Here is a 12,117-nt window from a genome sequence, read left to right as displayed (position 1 = left end):
AGAGTTCAGGGGCACTAAGAACATGTCATTTCCGTAACACTCACCTATCAATTTTGCTCTTAACAGAAGGTCAGCACAAACACATCATCCAATTGCTAAGTGTATGACCACCACCACCACACCATACCACCCCCACCCACACACGCACACACGTACACACACACGTACACAATGAAGACAGAACACGCGCTCAAGAAACATCTGTTTAATGGTCCAATAAATAGCTCCATAGAGTGAAAGACAAGGTAAACGAGTGGAACTAAACAGCCCGTACTGGACCGCTGGACACCGGAGCCATTACAGAGCACAGTGCTTTGTGTTCGGGCAGCTCCAGCAGGGGGCGCCCTTGGTGCGCCGAGGCAGCCGGGGGTTGGGACATGGAAGAGAGCCAATCACACGGGCGTGGGGGCATTAAACACTTATAAGGTGAAACTAACCAGAAACGGGTTACGAGTGGAGACCGGGACAGACGCAGGGATTCTGCAGTCTGTCACTAACACAGGCCTGAGCTGGACGCTGCCCTACGAACTGGGTGGGGGGGTGAGGGGTGAGGGGCGAGGGACGAGGGGTCAGGGACCGGTCTAGTGGGCGTGCGGCCGGCCCCGCCCCCTGCCGCGCCCGGCGGGCGAGGCGTCCATGGAGGAGCGCGGGTTCTTGATGGTCTCGTCGACCGACAGGATGAGGCAAGCGGCCTCGGAGGCGGCGGTCAGGGCGTTGATGCGCACCACGGCCGGCTCCCACACGCACGCCGAGAAGTTGTCGGCGATGTCCTCATTGTTCACGTCCACCCCATACCACGTGCCGCCCTGCAGGAGAGAGAGAGAGAGAGAGAGGCGGGGTTAGTCTCACACGCACACACACACACACACACACACACACACACACACGCGCACACGCACGCCCTGAAGAAAACGCATACCGTTTCATCTGCACTACTCACTGCAGTACCTCTGCAATAATTATGGTGCTGCTACAGTTAAAATGAGCACAGCGCTCTCTGGTCTTCCAAACACCCAGCGTCACTGTGTGGAGCCTGGCCTCGTATGCAAGTATGAGAGTGTACCTGTGCCTGCTTGACTCTTAGCTTGGGGGTGTGTGTGTGTGTTTGTACACACCTGCGCGTGTTTGGCTCTCAGCTTGTGTGTGGTACCTGTGCGCGTTTAGCTCTCTGTGCGTGCGTGTGCGTGTGTTTGTACACACCTGCGCGTGTTTGGATCTGAGCTTGTGTGTGGTACCTGAGCGCGTTTAGCTCTCTGTGCATGCGTGTGCGTGTGTTTGTACACACCTGCGCGTGTTTAGCTCTCTGTGCATGCGTGTGTGTTTGTTTGTACACACCTGTGCGTGTTTGGCTCTCTGTGCGTGCGTGTTTGTACACACCTGCGCGTGTTTGGCTCTCAGCTGTGTGTGTGTGTGTGTGTGTGCGTGTGTCTGTACACACCTGCGCGTGTTTGGCTCTCAGCTGTGTGTGTGTGTGTGTGTGTGCGTGTTTGTACACACCTGCGCGTGTTTGGCTCTCAGCTTGTTGAGGATGTTGGTGGCGTCGAAGCCAGCGTTATCACACAGCTGTCGGGGGATGATCTCCAGGGCCTTGGCGTATGCACCAATCAGCAGCTGCTGCTTCCCCGGGATGGTCCTGGAGTAATCCCGCAGGTACTTGGACAGCTCCATCTCGATGGCTCCGCCCCCTGCCACGATGGAGTCATTCTGAAAGAGCAAATCATGAGTCAGCTCCAACACTGTGGCCCCACCCACTGCCATTATATCCAAAAAAATATATATAAAAATCACATCACTCACACATTAACCACCAGCACACAAGAAAATATGCAATACATTCAAAAGATAATTTAAACAAGACTAGTACAGCAACACAAACACACATCACGTAATATTTGAGGATTACAACAACTGATTTATCCCAAGTTTTTTTTTTTTTTTGCTCGTATAGAAACAAGACAGTACTGTATAAAGTCCAGCCATGATGGAGAACCGGGTAGCCTCTTGACTGTATGCTCTACACAGTGAGATTTGTAAAATACTATCGTTTATCATGTACTGGTCCCATTCCCAGCAGATCAACTTCAAAGGTTCAGAGAGAAACGATTAGGAACACAAGCAGGTAATTCCACGCCAGCTCAACCAGGGGCCTGCACCACGAATCAGGATTACCAAGTTAGCCGCACAACGGCACCAAGTAAAACCCGGAAGCCTCCCGAATCTGGAACATGGACTGAACTTAACAGCCAGGTTTTCGGTTTTACTCTGTGCAGTTTTGCGGCTAACTCTGTAATCCCGCTTCATGATGCAGGTCCCTGGGTTTGCTGTTGGGCCCTCTCAGGGTTCACTGGCTCAGAGTGTCTGGAAACCAGTATGGAAATGTTCCAGGCAAAATCTGAGAGGGTCAGGCAGCAAACAGTCCGATTAGTGGCTGAGCTGGAGCGGAAGGAGCCGTGCTTCCTCCGCACCGCTACGGAACGGCGCTTCTCGCCGCGGCTCCGGACCTTGATGGCGCGGCGCACGATCATGATGGCGTCGTGCAGCGAGCGCTCCGTCTCCTCCATGAACTGCTCGGCCCCGCCCCGCAGGATGATGGTGCACGTCTTGGCCTTCGGGCAGCCCTTGAAGAAGTTGTACCTGCAGGGGGCGACGTCGAACAAACGCGCGTCAGTGCCGTGGGCTCACCGGTACAGGGGACCGCGATCCTGTTCCTGGAGCGCCTGAACCGGACCTGGTTTTCACTCCAGCCGAAGCTATTACTACGCAATGGCATTAATTATGCGGCCTAATGAATGTAGGTGGCCATGTGTGGAGATACCCTGCATTTACAGACTCAATAATCCATCACACTCCAGGGATGGAAAAAACATCAGATACAATCACGGGTACTTCAGGACAAGGGTTGCAAACCCCTGAGCTGGGAACATCAAGACCAACATTTTCCTGAGGTTACACTGCAATCCAGGGAGCGTCACCAGTTTGAATGAGATTACAAAATCTGACACCTGTATCTCATTTAAATAAATAAATAAATAAATAAATAAATAAAACGACACTAAGGTGAGTTCCGTAACAACGCTTCCCACAACGACTCAACCCACACCCGCTAGAGAACCCAGATTCACAACCTACTAAAACATTTCAATATCAAAGGACTAATCCCTGGAGTCTTGAACTTGTCGAGAACTTGCTTCAACTCAATTCATATAAAACAGCAGGCCAGTACTTAAACGCATTCCAAGGGAGCTTAAATTTAATGTCAGTTAATTTCACGGGTAGTGCTCTTCAAATGAGCAAAGTGCCTCCCGACATCTTGAGGGAAAAAAAAAAAAAAAAAAAAAAAAAAAAAAAAAAACTGTTGTTCAGATGCAAGTAGATCTTACCTCTCTCCCCCAACCTGGACCTCCTCGAAGAGTGCGCACTGCCCAAGGACGTCGTCGGTCATTGAACCCACGCTGGTTTGGATGGAGCCCCCGCAGGCCTGGAGGACACGGTGCAAATTAATTAGTAAGGGAACACTGACAGCTCTGAAGACAGATGCTGGACATTCGCTTTTGTCCATTTCACTCATTAATTTCCATTATTATTAATCTGCACAAGTTAGATTAATTATTTTTGCCAGACCATCTTATACATGTAGTCTGCAAACACAGTCTTTCTTTTTATGAAATTATCTGTCTCTGTGTCCCCACAGCAAATACCCAGCAATTATATACACACCCAGAGGGAATAATCCCTAAAACGGGACACTGATGACATCACCTACACCCAACCGATACATTTCATCCATTTCCCCCGTTAAAGCACAGCATTGGGCTCCACCCCCTCCCCCCCTCCTCCTACCATCATGGTCCTCTTCAGGTCCTCCTCCTGGACTCTCCCGGCGCAGAACAGGTCGCGGTCGGCGAAGTACTGCGTGGCCACGTCGCCGATGGGCAGCTTGGACAGCACCACCTTGGCCCCGGAACTGTGGATCTTCTCCAGCTTGTCGTAGAGGATGTTCCACTCGGCGTCCACGATGGCCTGGTAGTCCTGCAGGGGAGCGGGCAGAGAGCACAGCGTTACTGCAGCCCTGGGACAGCCAGCAGGGGTCGCTAGTGTTCATTTTGTTAGCTGGCAATCGATTTCAATTTGCTTTAAGTTTCTTTTATTACCACACGGCTAGGCTGGTGGAATTAATCTAAGCACAGATGGAACAGCTGTAACAATACACCACACACAACACTAGTGCAAACATAAAGGACAGCGAACATAAAGGACAATCATTTGCTTGCAATAATTTATGGGACTGACAGACTATCTGCAGAGTTAATACATTTCTGTCAATATTCATTAAAACTTTCAAATTTAACATTTCTAACCTGGTGTACATTTCAAAAAAAGACTTTCCACATTGTTCTGAAGGGTACACCTCCATAAGGGAAAAAAAAATCTTTCTGCGATTTCTTTGACAGGCCAAGAGAGAACAGTCCCTCCAGTGCTCTGTCGCGAGCGCTATGTGGAGCTGTGCGGCGGTTTCAGCGGAAAGCCAGAGAGAGGCGGTGCTCTCACCTCCACGGACTTGACCCGGACTTCCGCGTTGTCCTTCTCCGCTTTCAGCTCCAGCTCGATGTTGAGGAGGGCGATCTTGGGGTTCTCGTACTTCTTGGGCTGCATCTCGAAGCCGGCGTAGGAGAAGGTCTTCTTGAAGGCCACTCCGGCCACCAGCTGGGAGTCCTGCGGGGGAAGAGGAGGAGTCAACAGGACGAATCGCCCAAGTCAACTAATTAACTCTGACTCGGACGCGGTCTTCGATCACAACCTTGATAAGTAGAATCAGGAGTTTTAGTGCTGGGCTAAAACAAAAACCTGCACCCCCCTGATCTGTAGAATCGCTGACCTCACAGCCGTGTGAATCCAAATCCTAGATGCATGTGAGCCTTGAGCCCTGCACCCCATGTCCCACCCCCCCCCCATGCCCTGAGCCCCACTCCCCCCGCTCCCCTGAGATCTGCACCCCCGAACCCCAGGCCGAAAGAGCTCACCTCCAGGGCTCCTCCCTGCACCTTCTTCACCCCGATCATCTTGAGGGGCAGCAGCTCGTCCAGCAGCATGACGGCATCCACCACCATCATGGAGAAGAACTCCTTCTGCCCGGCGATCAGCTTGGAGTTGAGCGCCGTGGCGGCGCACTTCTCCAGCAGCATCCTCTGTTCGCTGGGAGACGGAGGAGGGGCGGGTCAGGGGTCACATGATGGCAACGGCACAGAACGACTTACTATAACCTTCATCTCCACTCCGGGTGTAATCACCCAAGAAATCATGTAAAAATCAGAACGCAGCAGCAAAAAAGCCACCGAGGTTAAGGCACGCGTGCAAATGGACTCACTGCTTATCATCCTTCTTCACAGTCACAGCGATTTCTTTGATCTTCTTCACAGCCTGCAGAGAAAAAAGGGTTGTGCTTTCAGTACAGCAGCAGAACAGAAGAACACTGCCTACAATAGAAGAATCTGCAGTACACATACTGCAGTGAGTGTGTATTTCTGTCACACAAATCCAGGCACACCCAACCCTGCACAGACTGTGTGTGTGTGTGTGTGGAACGGATAATGGAACATATGGATAATGGTTGCTGTGCGCTTATGTGTGTGCGTGCGCTGTATGCAGGGACGTACCAGCTGGGTCGCGGTGCGGAAGGCGCGGATGATGGTCTGAGGGTGGAGCCCCTCCTCCGCGTACTGCTTCACCTGCTTGAGGAACTCGGCGGCCAGCAGGGTCACAGAGGTCGTGCCATCGCCCACCTGATCAGGAGCAGAGACCAATCATTACCGAGCGCAGCCACACACCGCCACAACGTCAAAACTGAAAACACACGATGACTTCTCCTACAGGCTAGTACAGAAAACACGATTTCTGCTTTGCTTGTGCAAATATAGCTACAGCCAAGATTTTGATTGTGTCATTGAGTTCTACATTTTCTTCACTACTCATTAAGTACAAAACGGTCCTATTAGCATACATGGTTTTTAATTTGCACTCGTGTGTGATGGCCAGGTACGGTTCCCTCACCTCTGCATCCTGGGACTTGGCAATGTCCACCAGCGTTTTGGCCGCGGGATGAACGATGTCCAGGAGCTTCAAGATAGTGGCTCCATCATTGGAGATGGTGGCTTTTCCTGGGCAAGACAAGCAACGACATGCTCTCACAAATTAGTGAGTTGCAATTGTATTAGCATTAGCAGAACTGGCAAACAGAGAGCCAGCGAAAACACTATTGATGCACACATTAAAGCAGAGATCTTAAAGGTGTGTGCAAATCTAAGACAGAATCAGGGTTGAGAATCAGTCTAGGTTTGTCCGGGGGCATCTGTGCTCTAAATCGAGATGTATGCACAAGGGCAGAACAGCCTGGAGCCAGGGGTGACTCAGCTGTCCAATCAGCACATTATTGCAGTTTGGCTGAGGAACAGGCTGGTCGGCCATGAAGCTGTATGATTACACAGCTTCCCCCTCTTGCCCGGTAATGGTTCCTCTTTAATAGTCACATCACTAATGTTCAGATACACACACATTTTTTAGTTCTTTTATTGTTTTAAGGCTGCTACCAGTCACATTCAATTTTAACAGCGTAACCATTGGCAACAGAAACACCTGAACCGGCTCCCCCCCATGCCTAGTCTAAACACAGTGAGGTGGAAGCCCCTCCCCCTCACCTCGGTTATCCACTATGAGCTTGTCCATCCCGCGGGGGCCCAGGGTGGTGCGGACGGCCTCGGCGATCACCTGGCAGGCATTGATGTTGCTGACCAGCTGGGGGACCCCCTGCGACGTGTCTGTCCCCTCCTTCAGCAGGATAACTGGTGTGGGCTGGGAGATAGGGGGTTGGGTTAATGACAAAGCTTGATCGTACTGTTTCACGACTATAATGGTTTCAACGTTCACCTGAAGCTGTTAGAAAAAAATCACTATTATTCACTCAGTTACAATTTGCATTGGCTGGGTTAGTGGTCCCTGCAGACCCATGTGACTCAAGGACACACCTTTATCAACATTCAACAAGTGTGCCTTCTCTGTACATTAACAACGATCTTTCACACTTCCTCAGTTACATCTTGAGAAGAGATCAACTCTCCTGTGTGCGCACTCCAGAAAACGAAATAGCATTCCCAGCTAATCGCTATCTGAGCCATTCCAGGATATGTAGGATGCGCAATAATGCGTAAAGTGAAAGCCATTATTAACTTTATTATTAATGTACACTACAAACTGAATGATTATCACCTCACTGAAAATCACCGACCAGCCACAATAGCATGACAAGCAACAACACCGTGCAAGAGACAACACTGACAATTGACTTGATAATTCAGCTCGACAGCTCTACATATAAATCACTGCTTAGAATGGTGGCAGCTGACAATTCTCAAATATTCCGATTTAATTGAAGAATCTCAGGCACCGAATAATGTAATTTATAGCCAGTACATCCCAGCCACTAGCATCAACATTGCGTCAACGTTGGACTAGGAAACCGTTAGCTACGCAATTCTGAGTGCAGGATTAGCTTGCTAGCTTTTCAGATTAACGTTCATTTACCACCCTCGATACAAGTGGCCTGTGTGTCTCACAACGTTACGTTAACTAACTAACTCGCTAACAGGCCTAACAGCAATTTATCGGGTTCAGTGAAGCAGACTACTTGCGGACTGTAAAGTAAAAAGGCCATAACTACTGACTTCAGTGGTAACATTCGCAGGTTAGTTAGCAGCACTGGCATTAGCCGAGACATGAAAATTGAGTGGCGACCGGGCGTTTCCAAGGGATGCGGACAAAACCGTGCCTTTCGAAAACTCATCAGCTGCTCTCAAAACCCCAACTACGAAGTTAACGTTTCATTGTGTAAGATTGTGAGACGTACTGAGCAACCGTCTACCTACCCATCTGATGTTGGAAATCTTTTTAGACACGAATGCTATACGGCTAACGATAGCTAAAATTCAGCATTGCGATACAATGGAACAATAGCCAAAACAGCTAGTTAGCTGCTTTGCTTAGCTCATTACGATTGCACTCTGATTTTTGTACAATACTCAGTTCTACCTATTTAATCATCGTGTAAGTAAGGATTTCGCCAACTAAGAGGGCCCACGGCCACAGTCAAAAAAAGACTTAAATCACGATGGGGAGCGGCAAGACAGTGACATCGCTTCCTAGCCATAGCTACCTAGAAGTTATGGAAATGCATGCGTTCGCACTGAAAAATAACAAAATATCGAATAAACAAAAATGAATATAGATCTTGTTCTGTTGAAAATAACCTCTAAAGTTGCTTAATTGTAACATAAAAGAATCAGATGGCGATGGATTTGGACTTAGAATATGTCAACTCACCATCATTTTGAAAGCTTTCACGTTACCCTGATGCCGGCAGAAATCCCAGAATGCACATCGGCCTAGAAGGTTCTCTAAGAGACCGTTTTATCACAAGAGACTGAGCAGCCTCTATGAAGTCTTCCTGTTCAGAACAGGGAGTTCCGGTCGTACAGTTAGTGCAAAACGAAATGGACAGACTGTTCTTTGCATATTGTGTTGCTCGTTATTTGAACACCTGTAGTGGATATATATTATGTAAGATTAAATAATTTTGAGTAAGTCACGGTTATTCAAGAAATGGAAGCACATTTCTCTGCTCTCCCCTGGATAATCTGAAAGGCTTGACAATTCAAGATTCAAAGACCAACAATTAGCTAAAATTTAGGAGAACAAAGAAATACATATGAAACTATATAAGTGGGCTACATTTTATATATGGATCTAGTTTGAAATCTATTGAAAATTCCAAATTTAAGAATTTAAGGAATTGAACCAACTCTAGGAAATACTGTGAAATGTATGATTATGATTTTGTTTACTTAACCTCATCCAGAATCAACAGATTGGTTTAGTTGGGTGTAGTTAAACAAAATGGCCAAAACAAAACACACAAATTCACGTAATAGGCACCCAGTGGCGTAATTTGATAAGCTCTTGAATATACTGTATCTGTCTGCCATGTAAATTGGTGTGAAAAAGACGGTATCTGGCGAGAGTTGCACCATCTACTGCTGAGTCGCGGTATTGGGAGAAAGTTGCACACTGCTTAGTATCACCATCCTTCTAAAGTCAGGAGTACCATGAACATTTTTCTTCACTGATCAGCTCTGTGTTGTGGTTCTCAGATTCGGTCCTGGGGCCCCCCTGTGTATGCTGAACAGACTGAGGAATTTCTGTTTCTAATTTCCTCAGACTTATTAACACAATGTAGGTTTGGTTTGTTATCATTTGCTTCGTTTTTTAATCCTTCATTATCATCCAGATGGTTAGTTTTAGAGGCCAGGTGTCCACACTTTCATCAGGTAGGAGCATACTGATTCACATCAGTCTTTAATTTAATCTGTTAAAAACCATTCAATTTTACAATGTAGCACAATAAGCACAATATGAACATGGGAAATAGCCCTAGGACTGAGTTTGGGAACCACCAGCATACAGTAACAAGCACTTTGGTCATAATACAAAATGATAAGTGAGGAATGAAAATGATTTTCAGATGATGAAAATTTACATAGGGTTATTGTTCAGCTCCGTACCTGTAATATATTCAGTCTTGTGCATGCATGCTGACATCAGTGGGTGATATATTTAATAGCCTTACAATAAAATCAAAGTGATGACAGACTATGTGGAGCAGTTTGTACCGAAACTCTCAAGCAATATGCAGTATGTTGATAACTGCAGATGCAAGTTACAGATTATTTTAGTAAGAAAGGACGGATTGTGCAAGTTAATGGAGTCATTATTGTGATCCCTAGCATACCAGAGAGTCCAATACAGAAACCTTTGCTTTTTCCTTTGGTAATCAGTATTGCAAGGAAGAGGGTATTCAGCCGGGTATTTATGTTGTCTGTGTACCAGTGGGGCAGACATTGGGATTACTGCAGCGGCAGTGAGCCAGCTATGGCTGCACATGGGTGGAGTTACTTGGATAAAGGCTTTATAAACAGCAAGGTGTGAAGGGCACATGACACTCCCGTGGTGAGCTGGGAGCTGTCAGCATGCACATGCCTATTATGACAAGAAAGAACATGGCCCCTGATGGGGGACACCAAATAAATATTATCTACTTTGGCTGGAGAACTAGTGCAATTCCCCAACATCCATAGGCATGGATAAAGGTCCTGTGGGCTCAAAACAAAACTTATTTTTTCCAAATTAATTGAGTAATAATGTAAATTAAAATCTTTGATGTGTATTGTTAATTGATGTGTGAAGTGGGTACGCCTGTGTTGTTGAGTTTGTGACCATGCTTTTCAAAAAACAGAGTGGTGACAGGAGTTACACTATATGACCAAAACTATCTGGACACCCCTAGGTCTGAGGCTGTTTTTCATGGTTTGGGCCAGGCCCCTTCCAGTGAAGGCAAATCTTAATGCAATGATATTTTAGACGGTTCGATGCATCTAACTTTGTGGCAACAGTTTAGGGAAGGCCCTTTCCTGTTTCAGCATGAAAATTTCCCCCGGCACACAGCGAGGTCCATATAGAAATGGTTTTGTCGAGATCGGTGTGGAAGAACTTGACTGGCCTGCACAGAGCCCTGACCTTAACCCCACCCAACACCTTTGGGACCATTTTGGAGAGACAACTGCAAGCCAGGAACAAACTGCCAAATCAGTGCCCGACCTCACTACTGTTCTTCTGGCTTAATGGAAGCAAATCCTTGCAGCAATGCTCCATCTAGTATAAAGCCTTCACAGAAAAGTGGTGATTGTTATAGCAGAAAAGGGTGGACCAGCTCCATATTAATGCCCATAATTTTGGATGAGATGTTGAATGTCAGGTGTCCACATACATTTGGCCATGTGGTGCATATTTCATACACAGTCAAAGGAATGTTTGAGTACTTGGATTTGACCTCCAAGGTAATACACTCTATTGTAACTGGCCCACCCACTGACGGTATATAGAGGCCCAACCCCACAGCAAACCTTGTTTGCATAACTTTTTGGCATGCTCCCCTTAAAAATGACATATTTGGACATTTTACGGTGCGTTACAACTGCATCTTTCATAGAAATATCAGCCTTCTTACTTTATGGCTGCGAAAAGCCTGTTTATGGGGAGTTCACAGTTAAATCTACAAATGACACAAAAAAAGCGGTCGGGGTCGTTTCAAATTTCTATACATTTGAGTCAAAAATCGACCATATACTTTCATAGAGAAATTGAAATGCGCGAGGCATTGTGCACGAATCAGGAGACAAGCAATATCTACCAGCCATTCACAGAAGGCGCCAGGGGCGGTGCTAATGTTTGTAGCAGATTGTAACAAAGGGGAAGTAGACCGCAAGTAGGAAGAGGAGCCGGGGATATCTACGCTGTTTTTTTAGGTGACGCAGCCGAGCACCGTGTACTGGGATATGGAAGATGGCGAGTTTGGAGACAGCCGCGGAACACGAACGGATCCTGCGGGAGATTGAGAGCACCGATACCAATTGCATTGGACCCACTCTACGGTAAGAAGCCTCTCGGTTGGAGAAGGTATGGCCAGATCTCGTCTGGTTGTAAGCATTCCCACTGAGACCAAGGAGTGATTTTTAAAAAAGGGAGTCTCCCTGAATCAATAACTCCAGGAGACTTCGAGACTGCTTTTGAAACTTGTAGATTCAAGCCACTCGTATGATCTGACAGCAATTGATATTCTAGTCACTGAGACATTAACCGGGGGGCATGGTGGAGATGAACAGAAGCACAGTGTTTTCCATGAATGTTGCCATGCTGATATGCACAATATGGAAAATACTGACATCCACTCGTTTCATTTTCACCTTGGGGCAATTCAGCCCAGACTAATGTTAACATGTTAGCTCTTGTTAGTGAGCTACCTAGCTAGCTGCCTTGCTACATCGGCCAAATATAGCACCAGCTAACGTTAACAATTCTCATTGTCGTGACTTTAATGAGCTCGTTAGCTCTAGCAAACTAACCGCTAGCTAGTATTAACGAGACAGCGCCAGCTGACATTAGTTTACAAACACTGCCCTACGACATATTTGTGTTCGGTAATATGCCTGCTAGATTAGTAGCCTAAATTCGCTG

At 47.1% G+C, this 12,117-nt stretch overlaps 2 protein-coding genes across 5 annotated transcripts in view; one reads left to right on the top strand and one right to left on the bottom strand.

Annotated features, from left to right (window-relative positions):
• Window positions 1-190: 190 nt before the first annotated feature.
• cct7 (chaperonin containing TCP1, subunit 7 (eta)) lies at window positions 191-8,463 on the bottom strand. Its single transcript, XM_035427604.1, has 12 exons — window positions 8,371-8,463; window positions 6,693-6,846; window positions 6,049-6,155; window positions 5,655-5,780; window positions 5,366-5,418; window positions 5,022-5,193; window positions 4,549-4,713; window positions 3,841-4,029; window positions 3,381-3,478; window positions 2,502-2,634; window positions 1,498-1,704; window positions 191-806 (listed from the first exon to the last, which is right to left on the bottom strand). Exons 1-12 carry the CDS (start codon window positions 8,374-8,376, stop codon window positions 582-584), a joined length of 1,635 nt encoding a protein of 544 aa, XP_035283495.1. The 5' UTR covers window positions 8,377-8,463; the 3' UTR covers window positions 191-581.
• A 2,873-nt stretch (window positions 8,464-11,336) lies between these two features.
• exoc6b (exocyst complex component 6B) overlaps window positions 11,337-12,117 on the top strand; it is a 102,379-nt gene continuing 101,598 nt past the window's right edge. For 3 of the 4 annotated variants that reach the window (XM_035426633.1, XM_035426635.1, XM_035426634.1), the window contains exon 1: window positions 11,337-11,534. In XM_035426633.1, coding sequence (XP_035282524.1) covers window positions 11,446-11,534 — 89 coding nt within the window. In that variant the 5' untranslated portion in view covers window positions 11,337-11,445. The remainder of the gene's footprint in view (window positions 11,535-12,117) is intronic. The other variant, XM_035426636.1, reaches the window with a different exon arrangement.

The sequence above is a fragment of the Anguilla anguilla genome, chromosome 7 (assembly GCF_013347855.1).
Source record: "Anguilla anguilla isolate fAngAng1 chromosome 7, fAngAng1.pri, whole genome shotgun sequence".
Lineage (NCBI taxonomy): Eukaryota > Metazoa > Chordata > Actinopteri > Anguilliformes > Anguillidae > Anguilla > Anguilla anguilla.
This window is presented reverse-complemented; position numbering and strand designations above follow the sequence as displayed.